This window comes from Oncorhynchus clarkii, chromosome 23 (genome assembly GCF_045791955.1).
Source record: "Oncorhynchus clarkii lewisi isolate Uvic-CL-2024 chromosome 23, UVic_Ocla_1.0, whole genome shotgun sequence".
NCBI lineage: Eukaryota > Metazoa > Chordata > Actinopteri > Salmoniformes > Salmonidae > Oncorhynchus > Oncorhynchus clarkii.
In genome coordinates this window covers 27,028,279-27,045,845 of record NC_092169.1, presented here as the reverse complement: position 1 = coordinate 27,045,845, position 17,567 = coordinate 27,028,279, and the positions used below count along the sequence as shown (strand labels likewise).

Below are 17,567 nucleotides of genomic sequence, written 5' to 3'. Positions count from 1 at the left end.
TCCCTGCTCATCTGCGTGAATGTGGCTTAGGCATGATGTAAAGAGGCATGAGGACTGTTGATGTGGCCAAGGCAATACATTTCAATGTCCGTACTGTGTGACGCCTAAGACAGCGCTACAAGGAGACAGGACGGACAGCTGATCGTTCTCGCAGTGGCAGACCACGTGTAACAACACCTACACAGGATCAGTACATCCGAACAGGGTTGTACTGGGACAGGTACAGGACGGCAACAACAACTGCTCGAGTTACACCAGGAACGCACAATCCCTCGATCAGTGCTCAGACTGTCCGCAATAGGCTGAGAGAGGCTGGACTGAGGGTTTGTAGGCCTACTGTAAGGTAGGTCCTCACCAGACATCACATGCAACAATGTCGCTTATGGGCACAAACCCACCGTCGCTGGACCAGACAGGACTGGCAAAAAGCGCTCTTCACTGATGGATTGGTGTTTATCGTGGAAGGAATGAGCATTACACCGATACTTGGGATCGATTTGGAGGTGGAGGGCGGATCTCAATCCCATTGAGCACGTCTGGGACCTGTTGGATCGGAGGGTGAGGCTAGGGCCATTCCCCGCAGAAATGTCCGGGAACTTGCAGGTGCCTTGGTGGAAGAGTGGGGTAACATATCTCACAGCAAGAACTGGCAAATCTGTTGCAGTCCATAAGGAGGAGATGCACTGCAATACTTAATGCAGCTGATGGCCACACCAGATACTGACTGTTACACCCCCCCCCCCCCCCCCCCCCCCCCTGTTCCGGGACACATTATTCAATTTCTGTTAGTCACATGTCTGTGGAACTTCAGTTCAGTTTATGTCTCAGTTGTTAAATCTTATGTTCATACAAATATTTACACATGTTTACACAAGTTTGCTGAAAATAAACGCATTTGACAGTGAGAGGACGTTTCTTTTTTTGCTGAGTTTAGTTAGCTAGCTCTTTCACAATACTAATACAGTTAGCTGCGTTTTTTCTTGCATGCAACTGGCTGTGGTCTTGGGGGTGACACAGCCTGGGAGACAGATTTGGCTGTCAGGCATCATTCTGGGATTAAATGCCCCACAAGGGCTTTAATGCCCCAATAGCTTTTTGCTCAAGGTGAGGGACATTTAGCTTGCTTATAATTTATAAACAGATAATGAGCTCCAAACACAAACGAAAGCATGATGTTAGCATGAAATATACAGTACTATCCCTTAGTGTTGCAATAACTAAAAACATTTGCTCTGATCCACCACGGGATCTGCCGCCTCAGCCATACTGTCAATCTATCATTAATATGTCCACTTTTGTTATGTCGTGATTATGAGATAAGTACGTTGTGATCGACAAAACGAGGGAATACTTTTTTAAATTCATATGTCCCCCCCAGGTCATTCTACTGGCTGCAGTGCAGAAAGAATCCCATCTTCTTGAACGTTCCCGAAGTGTACTCCTCAATCCTGTCCGAGGGGTTGGTTAGAACAGAAAGGGACGTTCCAGTCCATGTTTGGAAATGTTTACTCTGGGGCGCTATCTGTCAGACAGAAGCCTCTAGATTGCACTCCAGAGACCATCTAGTAGTGTACCGTAAGGTGTCCATTGGAATTGAATCTGGAGGGAGTTCATTATACTAACTAACCATGGCTCAAGCGAAAATCCACCACGCTAAAATGACTGAAGCGGCTAAAGGCAAATTCAGCAGATCAATGTCTATGGCAGATCGCTCTGGACAACTACTTGAAAGTTTGGACCACCTGGAAATAAGGTATTTTACAGAAGGCTAGTCTAACGGCATGAATACTGTATGTAACGGTATCGGATTTTTTTTGTCTAGGAACTTTAAGGAATACACACATTAGCCTATTAGGCTACACAATCTCTCCATGTGCCATGTGACAGCTGTTTTAAACGGATTCTAAACATAGAAAGGGTGACAGTGGAAGAAGGAAGAAAGTTCCCCGAACATGTGTGCACACTAAAGTGCAGAATATGACCTTATCGTTTATTATCGTCTGGTTTATTTTAATATTTTACGGTGCCAGACTGTATTTATCCTCTAAAATAACAAATGAATAGCCTTATTTAAACAGTAATTAAAAAAAACAAATAAACACTGAGAAAGTTGTAGCAATGGGATGATAATATGTTCACAACAGTCTCTGAGTCACGGCCTACACTCACTATATACTATCGAAATATCTCATGACAATGACATCTGTTTTAGGGTGGAGGCTTTACGTGAAGTCGCAACTTCAATGGAACAGGAGAGAGAATGCTTACTGGATTTGATACAATCCATAAAGAACAGTGAAGAAATGCGCAGCATTTGTGACGGTAGGCTTTGTGTTGTTTGACAGTCATCAGATAACTTCTGCCTGATGACTACTTCATAGGCCTACATTTGGTTGAATTAAAATGGACACTTAACTGGTTGAAATTCTTATTTGAAGGGATAGTTCACGCCAATCAAAGTTTGTCAGATGTTTTTAGATCTAAAAATGGGTATTGTGTTGAGTCCAAATCCTGTCATATCTTGTGCAAATCCAGCTATATAGCCTACCTCAATCCAAAATGAATGGTAAAGGTAGACACCATGCAATTCTATTCGCTGTAGGCCTATAGCCGATCTACATTTTTGGCATAGACAGGAATTCTTGATATTATAACTGTTAGGTTTTTGTATGTCTGACAAACCTTTACTTTAGAGTCAACTGACATGTTAACACCTACCTCTGATAGCATATATATCTCTCTTTTTCAGGAGAGCGAGAGGAACTATCTTTAACTGCTAATCGTCTTCTGGGTAGGACGCTAACAGTTGAAATCTCAGTGGAAACCATAAGGAACTCCACACAGGAGGATGCGTTACACAAGGCTACCTCTTTGATTGATGAGATTGCAGCAAAGTTGCTTGACGACATGGATGGTGCCAGAAAGCGCCTGATGGCACTGCACGCTGCCTGTGTGACCGAAGCACCACCTGTTCCTATCGATACAAAATTCCAGACGATCGTCATCACCTGCGCCTTGGAAGATCAGAAGAAAATCAAGAGGCGGCTTGAAACTCTGATAAGAAATGTGCATAATGCTGAGAAGAATATAAAGATAATGGATCATCAGAAAGTGGATGACTTAAACAGTGCCAATGGCAAATGATGGCACTCATACTGATTAACCCCCCCTAATAAAAATAGCTAACATTAGCTAGCTAAAATCCAGTGGTCTCCCCTTAATCTTAGCTAGCTAGCTAACGTTATACTGCATCTAAAATCAATCTGGTATCAAAATGATGACAAAAGGTTTTCCTACTAATTATTTTCCTCCTTTAGAAATGTAATTGTATTTCCAAGCCACAGTAATGCACTTTAGACTAAATCTTAATCGACGCCCAATCAGAAGACATGAGTAGAATGCTGTAGGGCACCTAAAACGAACGCTCAAAACAATATTGAGACGAAACGTGCCACCGATGATACTAACACTAATGTCACATTCAAACCGTCACTACAAATTGCATACCAAATTATTGCACAGTCACATTTTTATTTTCTGAATGTGAAGTTACCTGCACACTGCCTTATCTAGTTGCAATAAGCACACAGGCTGTCACTCATTTAGGCATTTCAAAATGCATCTACATTTTTTTGTTTCATCATCTTAGTATGATCACTTACATCTTAAGTGTTAATCCTTGACATTGGTATCTATTGACACATGTTTTGCTACTCTCAGATCATTACAGTAAACCTGGATTATAGGTCACAACCTAACTCAAAACAGAAGGTTCATATCTTTATGTAGGGATGTGTTTAGGTACGTATATAATTGTGAACAACCACTCCAGAAATAGCCAAAGTAACGGTATCTGTGAGAGCTCTTTGCTGTGGTCACAGACATCATTAGAGACAATGTACTATGTCAATACATCATAAATAGGCATTTCACATGCAGGTGCAAAGTGAGCAACATGCACAGCACATGCATATATGTAATACTAGGCAGTCATTTAAGATGTCCATTAACACACACATTTAGGTTTTTCAAAGCAAGTCACTGATGTTTTGAATAAATATGATTTATGTATTCCACTTGCTGAAAGACATTGTTATTCTACAATCTTTGGGGGATGGTCTCATTGCAATGTTTCTACCTGTAATTCTAACAAACCAAACACAATTGAAAAGGTGGGTAAAATAAACAAATATTTTAAGTGTAGCTAATACGTTCCTATTTTTTAATGCTTCATTTAACATTTCACAATAAAACTGTACATTAAGATTTACTATCAGCTGTGTGAAAAGTGGAAATTACAGAAAATGTTGAAAACAAATCAAAATAGAGATTTTATTTATGCTAGATCACCAAACAGATTTTATTTATGCTAGATCACCATCAAACAGATTTTCAACAAAGCTGCAGGTGCAAGTACTGCATGTGTGGCACACCTTGAGACACTGTTAAATCAAAGTAATAGAAATTAACAAACTAGGTGAGATATACTCTAACTACTACTTTGTGTCACACAATTCTGACAAATTGTAACATTTAGTTAAGTCTTTAGCCTGGTCCCAGGTATATTGTGCTCTTGCCTACTTTAAGCTGACAAACAATGTTTGGCATGGCAATTCCATAAGGAGTTGGAAAGAGAGCAGAAACAGTCTGGCACTCAGGCTAGGTTATCTAGAAACAAACAAAGTTAATGGAAGCAGTATGTAATAAATCAGTAAGCCATCTGCAAAATGTAATAACATCAAAATGGATTACAGTGATTCTCACAACACCTGAGTGAAAGAGCACTTGACCATATATTATAAGAATGGTAACTGATTTAATTATTAATTCATTAAATGGTCAATATAAACATTGTGTATTTTCAGGAGACAAACATCATTAAAACATCTCATTGTTAAAGTGCCTTTAGTCCATTTGAACAAAATGGAACATTTTTACAAATAGCAACTGTTAAGGGATGGTGTGTGATTTACAATATTTACTAAGCAGGAGTCCTTAAATCAAACTAGTTAAACAAAAATATGTTTAAAGATACACAATGAATGAGAATGTAAACATACATGGACAAGGCTTTGTGGCATTAAACTGTGGTTCCATATTCATTCACTTGAAAAATAAAAAAAAACAAGGCAAGCATGCAAATTTTCATACAACATGTACTGATACCAAAACACAGACTATATACAGTAGAATGTACTTATAACCATGGTGCCATTTTGATTTGTGAATAGTATTAATGGGTAACTAGAAGTTATAATGACGAACACAATATAAAGAATGAGACGTTCCTTTCTGTCCTACAGTGAAATTAGAGCAGGAATTACTAGTCTTGCCCCAGAAAAGCCATCATATCGGTCAGTGGAAAGAGAACACTATCCAAGCATGAGAAAATGGTGAGAAAATGAAGCCATTACAAAGCTATCCTGTAGTTCTGTTCATAATGTTAAGAACATTCTATCAAGAGACCATTAATTATGAGATCTCTTTTCAATCACACATGAAATTTGATATTTCTTTAAAACAATAATGTAGTGTTAATTTCTCCCAAAACTAACATATATACTGAACAAAAATATAAAATGCAACATGTCAAAACTGTTGGTCCCATGTTTCATATGCTGAAATAAAACATCCCTGAAATGGTTCATGTGCACAAAAAGCCTACTTCTTTCAAATGTGTTTACATCCCTGTTAGTGAACATTTCTCCGTTGCCAAGACAATCCAAGCACCTGAATGGTGTGAAACATCAAGAAGCTCATTAAAAAGCATGATCATTACACAGGTGCATCTTGCGCTGGGTACAATAAAAGGCCACTAAAATGTGCAGTTGTTAAACAACGCCACAGAGGTCTTAAGTGTTGAGGGTGCGTGCAATTGATATGCGGACTGCAGGAATGTCCACCAGAACTGTTACCAGAGAATTGAATGTTAATTTATCTACCATAAGCCACCTCCAACATCATTTTAGAGAATTTAGCAATACGTCCAACCGGCCTCACAACCGCAGACCACGTGTAACCACGCCAGCCCAGGAACTCTACATCCGGCTTCTTCACCTGCGGGATCGTCTGAGACCTGCCACACGGACAGCTGATAAAATGAGGAGTATTTCTGTCTGTAATAAATCCCTTTTTAGGGGAAAAACAAATTCTGATTGGCTGGGCCTGCCCTCCCAGGCCCACGCCCCTGCCCATTCATGTGAAATCCATAGACTAGGGCCCAATTACTATTTCAAATGAATGATTTCCTCATACGAACTGTAACTCAGTAGAATAATTGAAATTATTGCATGTTGCGTTTATATGTTTGTTCAGTATAAATGTAACATGAGCACATTAAAGATGTTACAATTGTACCACAGTAGAAACAAACAAAGCACATACAGTTGAAGTAGGAAGTTTACACACACCTTAAAAATACATTTAAACTCAGTTTTTCATCCTAGTAAAAATTCCCTGTCTTAGGTCAGTTAGGATCACCACTTTGTTTTAAGAATGTGAAATGTCAGAATAATACTAGAGAATTTTACCTTATTATTTTAACTAGGTAAGTCAGTTAAGAACACATTCTTATTTTCAATGACAGCCTTGAACGACAGCTGACCTTGTCAGCTCGGGGAGTTGAACTTGCAGCCTTTCGGTTACTAGTCCAATGCTCTAACCACTAGGCTACGCTGCCGCCCCTGATTTATTTAAGCTTTTATTTCTTTCATCACATTCCCAGTGATGAAGTTTACATACACTCAATTAGTATTTGGTAGCATTGCCTTTAAATTGTTTAACTTGGGTCAAATGTTTCGGGTAGCCTTACACAAGCTTCCCACAAGAACTTGGGCGAATTCTGTCCCATTCCTCCTGACAGACCTGAGTCAGGTTTGAAGGCCTCCTTGCTCGCACATGCTTTTTAGTTCTGCCCACAACTTTTCCATAGGATTGAGGTCAGGGCTTTGTGATGGCCACTGCAATACCTTGACTTTATTGTCCTTAAGCCATATTGCCAAAGCTTTGGAAGTATGCTTGGGGTCATTGTCCATTTGGAAGACACATATGCGACCAAGCTTTAACTTAACTGATGTCTTGAGATGTTGCTTCAATATATCCACATAATTTTCCTCCCTCATGATGTCATCTATTTCGTGAATTGCACCAGTCCCTCCTGCAGCAAAGCACCCCCACAACATGATGCTGCCACCCCCATGCTTCACGGTTGGGAGCTTGCAAGCATCCCCCTTTTTCCTCCAAACATAACGATGGTCATTATGGCCAAACAGTTCTATTTTTGTTTCATCAGACCAGAGGACATTTCTCCAAAAGTACAATATTTATCCCCATGTGCAGTTGCAAACCGTAGTCTGTTTTTTTATGGCGGTTTTGGAATATTGGCTTCTTCCTTGCTGAGCGGCCTTTCAGGTTATGCCGATATAGGACTCGTTTTACTGTGGATATAGATATTTTTGTACCCGTTTCCTCCAGCATCTTCACAAGGTCCTTTGCTGCTGTTCTGGGATTGATTTGCACCTTTCACACCAAAGTACATTCATCTGTAGGAGACAGAACACATCTCCTTCCTGAGCGGTATGACGGCTGCGTGGTCCCATGGTGTTTATACTTGAGTACCATTGTTTATACAGATGAACGTGGTACCTTCAGGCATTTGTAAATTGCCCCCAGGGATGAACCAGACTTGTGGAGGTCTACAATTTATTTTCTGAGGTCTTGGCTGATTTCTTGTGATTTTCCCATGATGTCAAGCAAAGAGGCACTGAGTTTGAAGGTAGGCCTTGAAATACATCCACAGGTACACCTCCAATTGACTCAAATTATGTCAATTAGTCTATCAGAAACCTCTAAAGCCATGACATTTTCTGGAATTTTCCAAGCTGTTTAAAGGCACAACCAACTCAGTGCATGTAAACTTCTGACCCACTGGAATTGTGATACAGTGAATTAGTGAAATAATCTGTCTGTAAACAATTGTTGGAAAATGTGTGTCATGCACAAAGTAGACGTCCTAACCAACTTGCCAAAACTTTAGTTAACAAGAAATTTGCAGAGTGGTTGAAAAACAGGTAAACGACTCCAACCTAAGTGTATGTAAACGTCCAACTTCAACTGTATAGGATTTAAATGCTGCAATATGTAAACAATTGTGATTTCTAGTATCCTATATATTGATTGGTATTGTCTGTGTAACAAAACACTCTTCACTGGTTCATCCATTCTATAAGATCAGTACATTTTATAATTTTATCACTCAAGTAGAGAGCTTATTGTGCGAATCTCAAATTTTATTTGGTAATATAAGAGCACATTCTATTGGTCTTTGTTGTAATTCAGTATTCTCATACAACTACCAATCACTCCTACCTTTCACCTTAAAATATGTACATTTCTTTCAACAATAAAAGGAAGTTAAGAAACTATTTGGCACTGTTACGTTTTAGGTAAGTCATTATCTGCAAACATTTGTTAAACACTTAAAATTCATATAAAAATACCTTTCAGAAAACAATGAACAATTATGTCCAAGTCTTTATCCACAATATACAGCATAGATTGAACCATATTCCATTAATATTTTAAACAAAATATGGTACAAAATAATCTGTATATCTCTTACAATAAACATATTGCACAGATGAACAGTCAAATGCACAAATGGTAATCTGTAAAATCACATATGAACATACAAAGATGCCTTGTTAGTGAACTAGAATGTAACCCTTCCCTACAACATGTTGAAGGGTGTAAATGGGGAAAACCCTGCAACGCCCAACCTCAATTTCCCAAAAGATAAGCTTCAAGAATTCCATTCATGCTACAACATAGGTTTTGGTATCCATTGCAGCCATCAAGAGGACTATTGTTACTTTTGCCATACTGGTGCTTTAGATCTCCCATCTATCCATGCGAATCAAAGGCTAGACTGGATCTGTAAAGATGCTCAACGTCATGATAGGCACAATGTGCAGGTGCAGATTAGATCTAGGTTGAGCTCAAATTGATATAACATACCGTGTTCTATTCAGACTTTGGTCTGTGAAAGAATCTACCCCTATAATACACAACCGTTCATCAATCAAGACTCTTTCCCTCACATATGGCAGTCAAAACGTACAGTATTGAAGGGAATGGATTGATTCTAAAGAAGGCTGCAGCTACTGAAGAGGTTTTTGCTCTTCTTGGTCCTCTGTTTGTGGGGCCGCAAGCTGATGATTTCACGGCCATTGCTGGAGTTCTGACTAGATAGGTTACTACTTGTGGTGTTGAAAACGCCTGTTAGGGTAGAGATTTGTAAATTAAGTGATACAACTTTAAAGACTAATTTCTGACACACAAAAGTTACAACAAAACACGTGCAATTTACAGTATCAAAGTTTACTTAGAGTTGTTCTGAACACTATAAGCCCATGTTCACCATATTGTGAATAAAATTTGCCACGGTAAGCTCACCTGAAAGCACTTTTTACTCCATTTGGTGCATACCAATCAATCAAATGTATTTATAAAGCCCTTTTTACATCATCCGATGTCAAAGTGCTATACAGAAACCCAGCCTAAAACCCCAAAACACATACCAAACTTATGTTTTAATAAAGTACCCTGTGAAAGGCCAATACTGCAAGACCGTATTTTATAATTTAGCTAGTCATGCTGGCAATAGAATACGCTTTCAAATAATGCACCACTATCCCGATTTGTAATTGGACCGATGTTGAGAACGCAGCTAAGCGTTCGAAATAAAAACTTGAAATGGGCTTGCGTTAGTTTCTCCAAAAGCTCTTCCAAACTTATTTAAATGATTAAGTCATATAATGCCATATCAATTGTGAATTTATCTTGCTTATTTAGAATGTGTCTTGCACATACTGTACAATTTATAGGAGCCTAACAATTGTTTCTGGACAAGTGTGAATGTGATGCGTAAAGACCTTTAGTTCTACATGTTGAAGCCAACTAGAACGATGTGGACTGCAAAAACGGCAAACATAATTAGCAAAACTGGATGCATTCTACTGTGAGAACATTCTGTGCCCTCCAGCCAAATTAGAGTTGATTACGCAAATACCTTCAATAGCCTACACAACTTGAGACAACTGCATGCAGTATTAAGCCATGGAGAAAGTTGATTGGCCAAGTGAGTGGTCAAGCCCTCGCAACACCTACAACTTATTTATTCATCAAAACCCAGACCTTTTGTGCCACCGACAGCTATTACGCCCATGATTCCCGCTGTGAAAATACCCACAACTCGAAAGCACCATGTGGCTGTGCTAAAATAGAGCCCGGAGACAGACATCTTACTTTTTTTGTCCTATGTTGTATGAACCCTACATTTTGCATGAAAGTTGTCGTCATGTTACTGAATGTCATGGACAAATGAGAAATGTACAGTAAATATAAAATGCAAAAGTTATGCATAAATGTGTCTTCATTTTATTATTTTCTTGGTAAGAACCATTTCAATGTGGGCATATCCATGTACAATTTCCACGAGTGTAAGGTTTTAATGTTGTTGATGGGAAAAAAAAGAGCCAAAACACTAACTATCATTGCAGAACTAGCAGTACGACACAAAATCCCTCTGTGGCCTTGTACAAATCAATCCCAGAGGTCTGGACTAACTGACATGGTTATCAGGATGCTTACCAATTTTATTGCCTGCTGTATGCACTGCCTCGGGCTCCTCTGCTGTTTGCCGCTTGAGTCGCTGCAGATACTTATCTGCTAGGTATTTGAAAACTGAAAAGAAGAAATGGTAGAAAAATCAAATGTAAAAAACTTGGTAATTCCCATTGCATCCTTCCTAACAGTTATTTTAACTGGTTAGTTGAACACAATTTCTGTATCTCACCTTCATTGACATTGAGGTCCTCCTTTACAGAGGTTCTATAAAACCTCAACTTGAGCTTCTTGGCCAGACCTTCTGCCTCCTCACTATAGTACCAGGAGAAAAAGAGCAAGGATTACTGATCAAATTCTGCTATACTTGAAATATCAGAATATCTAATTAAGATGTATGTTCTACAAGCCATGCATCTTATACAACAAGCCAAGTCCAAGAAGGGAAATTGGTCACAGGAAGTCTTACTTTTTGATCATTGTGTCATCCAGAAGGTCAATCTTGTTCTGCACCAGGACAGTGGGGATGTCTCCCACCTCTAGCTCCACCTTCTCCCACCAGCTGCCGACCGCCTCGAACGAGTCCCTGTCGGTGGTGGAGAAGACCAGAACACACGCCTGGGCACCTGGAACACATACAAAGACCAGCTGTCACCACAATGCTGGATCTTCACAGCGCGCACACACGCTTTCAAATCAAATAACTGATTTGTATATATAAAAACTCAGCAAAAAAAAGAAGCGTCCTCTCACTGTCAACTGCCTTTATTTTCAGCAAACTTAATAAGTGTAAATATTTGTATGAACATAACAAGATTCACCAACTGAGACATAAACTGAACAAGTTCCACAGACGTGACTAACAGAAATTGAATGTGTCCCTGAACAAAGAGGGGGTCAAAATCAAAAGCAACAGTCAGTATCTGGTGTGGCCACCAGCTGCATTAAGTACTGCAATGCATCTCCTCCTCATGGACCGCACCAGATTTGCCAGTTCTGCTGTGAGATGTTACCCCACTCTTTCACCAAAGCACCTGCAAGTTCCCAGACATTTCCGAGGGAATGGCCCTAGCCCTCACCCTCCGATCCAACAGGTCCCAGACGTGCTCAATGGGATTGAGATCCGGGCTCTTCGCTGACCATGGCAGAACACTGACATTCCTGTCTTGCAGGAAATCACGCACAGAACGAGCAGTATGGCTGGTAGCATTGTCTTGCTGGAGGGTCACATCTGGATGAGCCTACAGGAAGGGTACCACACGAGGGAGGAGGATGTCTTCCCTGTAACGCACAGCGTTGAGATTGCCTGCAACAACAAGCTCAGACCTATGACGCTGTGACACACCGCCCCAGACCATGACGGACCCATCACCTCCAAAATCGATCCCGCTCCAGAGTACAGGCCTCGGTGTAACGCTCATTTCTTCGACGATAAACGCGAATCCGACCATCAACCCTGGTGAGACAAAGGGCTTGTCGGTGAAGAGCACTTTTTGCCAGTCCTGTCTGGTCCAGCGACAGTGAGTTTGTGCCCATAGGAGACGACGTTGCCAGTGATGTCTGGTGAGAACCTACAAGCCCTCAGTCCAGCCTTTCTCAGCCTATTGCAGACAGTCTGAGCACCGATGGAGGGATTGTGCGTTCCTGGTGTAACTCGGGCAGTTGTTGTTGCCATCTTGTACCTGTCCCACAGGTGTGATGTTCGGACGTACTGATCCTGTGCAAGTATTGTTACACGTGGTCTGCCACTGCGAGGACAATCAGCTGTCCGTCCTGTCTCCCTGTAGCGCTGTCTTAGGCGTCTCACAGTACGGACATGGCAATTTATTGCCCTGGCCACATCTGCAGCCCTAATGCCTCCTTGCAGCATGCCTAAGGCACGTTCACGCAGATAAGCAGGGACCCTGGGCCTCTTTCTTTGTGTTTTTCAGTGTCAGTAGAAAGGCCTCTTTAGTGTCCTAAGTTTTCATAACTGTGACCTTAATTGCCTACCATCTTGGCACCTTTGCCTACCGTCTGGACAGCTGTTAGTGTCTTAACGACCGTTTCACAGCTGTATGTTCATTAATTGTTTATGGTTCCTTGAACAAGCATGGAAAACGGTGTTTAAACCCTTTACATTGAAGATCTGTGAAGTTATCTGGATTTTTACGAATTATCTTTGAAAAACAGTGTCCTGAAAAAGGGACTTTTTTTAATGTATTATTTCTATTGTTCAATTTCCATACACCCCAGTTTGTATTTGTTGTGTTCTTTTCCCCCCAGAAATAAAATCTGGACATAATGGTGCAGTTCAATAGCTAAAACCATACTGAAAAATGACCTGTCTGACAGACCCAGTGAAGGAGTATCATGTCCTTCCCTGTGAGTGAGGAGTTTTACCGCGGTAGTAGGCCTTGGTGATGGCATCAAACTCTTCCTGCCCTGCTGTGTCCCACAACATCAATCTCACATCTTCATCATTCACTCTGGAAAAGGAACAGAAAAGGGATTTTAAATACTTTGTATTGTGTGTATATATATTTTTAGTTGACTGTCATACCTGATACTACTCATACAACAGTTACACGCTAGAGGAGGGATAGTGTACTGACAGTCAAATGTCCTCCACACCTTTATTGCCGTATAAACACAATTTAAGCTTTCAGTGAGCGCATCTTCATCTGGCTATTTTGCCTCTATTATTCAATGCAGTTAAAGTTCTCTCTGGCATTTCCTGAGAATAACTATGCCTCCTCATACATCTGGGCACTGCATGCCCATTATCTGTGACCAAAGCCATTATCCTGCCTTATTCATAAACAGCTGAATGAAATACCGCTTGACACTCTACATTTGAGTTATGGGTTTGCTTCACATCTGTTAAGCATAAAAATAAGGAAAATAGACTTACTGGAATGATAAGGATAATGAGTAGTTTTGGGAAGCACTTTTTTTGCGTTAGGCCAAAACCTTAAAAAGGTCTTTCTTGAGCCAAAACACAGTTACCTAAAACAGTTCGTTAGACATGGATGCCAGGGATCTCTTATAAAATAAAAATCCTTATTTAACCTGTCCTCCCCTTCATCTACACTGATTGGAGTGGATTTAACATGTGACAACAATAAGGGACTATAGCTTTCACTTTGATTCACCTGTTCAATCTATGTCACGGAAAGAGCAGGTGTTCTCAATGTTTTGTATACTCAGTATATTTGTAGACACACTGCCAATAGAAAATCTCCTTACAGTATCTGCCTCTCCAGGAAGTCCACACCGATGGTCTTCTTGTAGTCCTTGGTGAAGATGCCCTTGCAGTAGCGCTGGATCATGCTGGACTTCCCCACCGCACCATTGCCCACCACCACCACCTTGATGGCCACTTCCATGTCCTCCTCCAACATGACTATGTCTTGCTGGGTTTTCTTAACACTTCAAGGCAGTCTGGTGTTACTTCAGAGGGGCTGGCACTGGATCAGTTAGACACCTCCTGATAGAGACACAATGACACAAACTTATGCACAAAACCTGCGTCGTTCTGCAGCTCCAACATCCAAGTTATAGTCTCGCTGACTGACGAGCCTAGCCTACATAAAAACATCCTTCTGTTTGTTCAGCAATATGATGTACTTTTTTTAGCTGAGGAGAACACTTTCTACCTCACTGCTCCTCAGTCTTCCCATAAAACCATCACTTGCTGGCCCTCCGGTCTGCTGTTTTACAGCGGAGTGTAAATATTAGCCATTTTAGTCTTTTAGCAAACGCTCTTATCCAGAGTTACTTACAGTAACGAGTGCATACATTTCCAGGCTGCAGCCCTCTGAGGTAATGTCAGCTGATGGATTCCTCATCCTTACATGGTACAGTCAGCTTCTCTTAGCTCAGTCACTGCCTCAATCTTTCTGCTCCCACACACTTTTCCATTAGGTAGCTGGCTGGCTGCCTGGACCTGGCTGCCTGGACCTGGCTGGGATTCAAGTGTTGGGATCATGATGCTCCAGATGACTAGGCTATGCTGTCTTATGGGAACTGACAATTTAGCTAAATCCCATATCTCCTGGATATGAGCAGGCAAACATCCCCACCGCAGCCCAAACCCCTTGCCTGGTAATGTGATCAATAATATCACAACATGTTGGCCTAAACAAAGTATCAACTTTGTAGCAAAATAATACCAGAGGCTAGTGCTATGGGCCTATCACTATCAGTGACCTTAAGTCCAAACAAAACATTTTATTCACAATGTGAAAAGCTCTGGTTTGACTTAACCTCAACAGACTATGCAAGGAATGTGTTGCTGATCTGTCTAGGGTTCCACGGCACACAAAGCCAAGGTGGGCCTTTTTCCTGAGTTTAAACACTCAGAGCTGTTTGTTATCCCCAGCTAGTCCTATTCATAAAATGGATGAGCCAAAACACAAAACCCACTGTAAACAGGCTGGCGTCTCAACCACAATGAAACCACTACCTTGACACCTATTAATCAAGCCATGTCCCTGTGTAACCTAAACTGAAAACAAGTACAACTTATACAAACATGGAATATTCTAAGTAGATGTGGCTACTAGGCGACTGGAATGACCACAGATTGAGTTACAAAGTAGAGCCTCTCCCGCAACATCTCATCAAAGGTAACTGAATACAGTGCTGGCTGTAATTTAGCTGCATGCAAAGACACGTCAGCTTAATTTACCATTCGCTCAGATTTCACAAACTCTGTTTTAGTGACATGCACTTAAAGGAATTCTGCTCAAATTCAGCAGATGCAGCAAACCTTGGAAGAACTGGATGTTTCACTGTACAAAAACATATTCTCTTACATGGACTCTTCACATATGCTCATATGCTCATAGATTTAGCATAAAATAAAACATTGGTCTTAGAGGACCGTGTTGGTATGTCTAGGCCTACCTGTAGACTGCATAGTTAGATTGTCAGGCTAGTAACTTTGAAGAAACAAACTGGTAACCAGGCATTCATCCACAGTACTTGTGTAAACACTCCATTATTAAGAAGGTTACAATGGCCCACTTTAAATTGGAAGACAGTTAATTGACAAATTGCTGAACATGAACAGCAGGTGCTGAAGAGGTTCACTTCAGAATGGCACTACTAATGCATTTACACCACTAGACAACATCTAGCTACAGTTCGTACGCCAGATATGTGATAACTATGTATCTATTACTGGGCGTTACAGGTTAGATTATACCAAACGCTGCCATAGATTTGTATCTTATAAATGTCCGTGTCCAGATGCAGGTGGTTCTACAAAAAAAACTGAGAAATATATGAAATACATGTTTGTACCTGTAACGCCCAGTAAAGGAAACATAGTTATCACATGTCTGGCGTACAAAACTGTAGCAAGACATCACCCGGGAATTCTGCATACAGTAAGCCGAGAGAGGATGGGGCATATTGCAGCGGTTTAGGACTTGCTGAACAGTGTTAGAAAAAGTTGTATTTTTTAAATCCACTAAATAAATGTCAGATTCATGCAAACTCATAATTTTACATTTAACGTTAATAGCTAGCTAGTATGTGTTATTTGTTCGGAGGCTGTCCAAAGATTGATACACATTCTCCCTTATGAAGAACATGGAAACAAAGAATATCTGAGACAACAATTGTATCATTTCGAGTGATAAACTCATAACATTGTTTATCTTACCTGCATTACAGTTACATGACTGTGCGACTCTTGTCTTCCAGATACAAACGTCCTTATTATACCTCAGTGGCTGCAACAGGACTAAAATAGAATTGCTGCGCAATGAAAGATAATAAATAACGTTTTTTTCCTGGACCAAAATAAATATAAGTTATAATGAAAACTGTACCATAGTAACAAGCAAATATTTGTAACAATTTGAAACGCAAATTTAGCTAGCTATCTAAACTAAAAAACGATGGATTGTTCGGCCTCCACGTTCAGCTAATATTAGCTAGCACGTCTCCCCGGAGTACTATAGCATCTAGCTGGGCTTGCTAGCACTTTAACGTTAGACAATGTCACAAGTCATTCAACAATACCTAGCGAAAACTATCACGATGTTGACACAACAAGAGGAGCTAAATATCAACGCGTTTCATCTATGTAACAAGTCATCTAATTCTATTTCACAAAGCGACTATTTGTAATCAAGACATTTTAGCCGCCTCGGCTCTCCCACAAACTGCAAGTTACCACAGCCACAAAGTCATTATTATGGATAAACCCCGCCTATTTCTAAAATTGATATTCATAAAATCAGATGTTAAACCTAACCCTAACCACACTGCTCACCTTATACACATCCCTAACCTTAAATTAAGACCAAAAAGCTAATTTGAGTTTCCATGCATTTTTACGATATAGCCATTTTTACTTTGTGGCTGGGTTACTAGTGACAACCCACAACTGCAGTCCGGTTGCTATAAACGCTTTTGGTTTCCGGGAGCAATAGAAGATCCACAGTTAACTGCAACTGTCTTCTGTCCCTGGGTCAGTTTCTGAAATGCAAAAGGTGTAAAATACACATCCTAGCTGATTTCGAGTCTGTTTGTGGACAGGTTGTGTCGTGATTACTAAAATTACTTCACAGATTGTGTGACTACTCCCCCCCAAACACTAATCAATGGTCAGTTTCCCTAGTTATATTTTTCTATCCACCTCCGAGTTTCCGGGAAGAGTGTTCTGATCCTAGATAGGTGGTTAGAGTTGGAAAAATGTCATGAGAGACTGAGTCGGCGTAAAGCTGAAGCAGAAAAAAGTAAGATGAAGCATCGGTTTAGAAAGTTTTTTTCACCACCAAATATGGTAGTGAGAGAAAGTCTAGTCACGGGTTGTGGGAGAGTATGAAACATATATTTCAATACATTTTTCTGTTCCCAAAACTACACTCTGTTATGAACACAGTGCACTATGTTTTATAGAGTTGAAGCTTTGCCAAAGTAAAACAAAAAATGGCGTTGTTTATAAG

The 17,567-nt window shown here is 40.4% G+C and overlaps 2 protein-coding genes across 3 annotated transcripts; one reads left to right on the top strand and one right to left on the bottom strand.

The window, feature by feature from the left end:
- Window positions 1-1,529: 1,529 nt before the first annotated feature.
- Window positions 1,530-5,659, top strand: LOC139381114 (BAG family molecular chaperone regulator 2-like). The gene is made up of 3 exons (XM_071124403.1): window positions 1,530-1,753; window positions 2,213-2,322; window positions 2,750-5,659. The coding sequence occupies exons 1-3, from the start codon at window positions 1,629-1,631 to the stop codon at window positions 3,142-3,144; spliced, it is 630 nt and encodes a 209-aa protein (XP_070980504.1). The 5' UTR covers window positions 1,530-1,628; the 3' UTR covers window positions 3,145-5,659.
- LOC139381113 (ras-related protein Rab-23-like) lies at window positions 4,797-17,281 on the bottom strand. 2 transcript variants are annotated; one of them, XM_071124402.1, is made up of 8 exons: window positions 16,277-16,996; window positions 14,388-14,569; window positions 13,852-14,092; window positions 13,006-13,091; window positions 11,093-11,249; window positions 10,856-10,938; window positions 10,651-10,743; window positions 8,268-9,276 (listed from the first exon to the last, which is right to left on the bottom strand). In XM_071124402.1, the coding sequence occupies exons 3-8, from the start codon at window positions 14,004-14,006 to the stop codon at window positions 9,143-9,145; spliced, it is 708 nt and encodes a 235-aa protein (XP_070980503.1). In that variant the 5' UTR covers window positions 14,007-14,092; window positions 14,388-14,569; window positions 16,277-16,996; the 3' UTR covers window positions 8,268-9,142. The 2 variants fall into 2 exon arrangements, with proteins under 2 accessions (XP_070980502.1, XP_070980503.1); XM_071124401.1 differs by lacking the exon at window positions 14,388-14,569 and having other exon boundaries at window positions 4,797-9,276; window positions 16,277-17,281.
- Window positions 17,282-17,567: the final 286 nt, after the last annotated feature.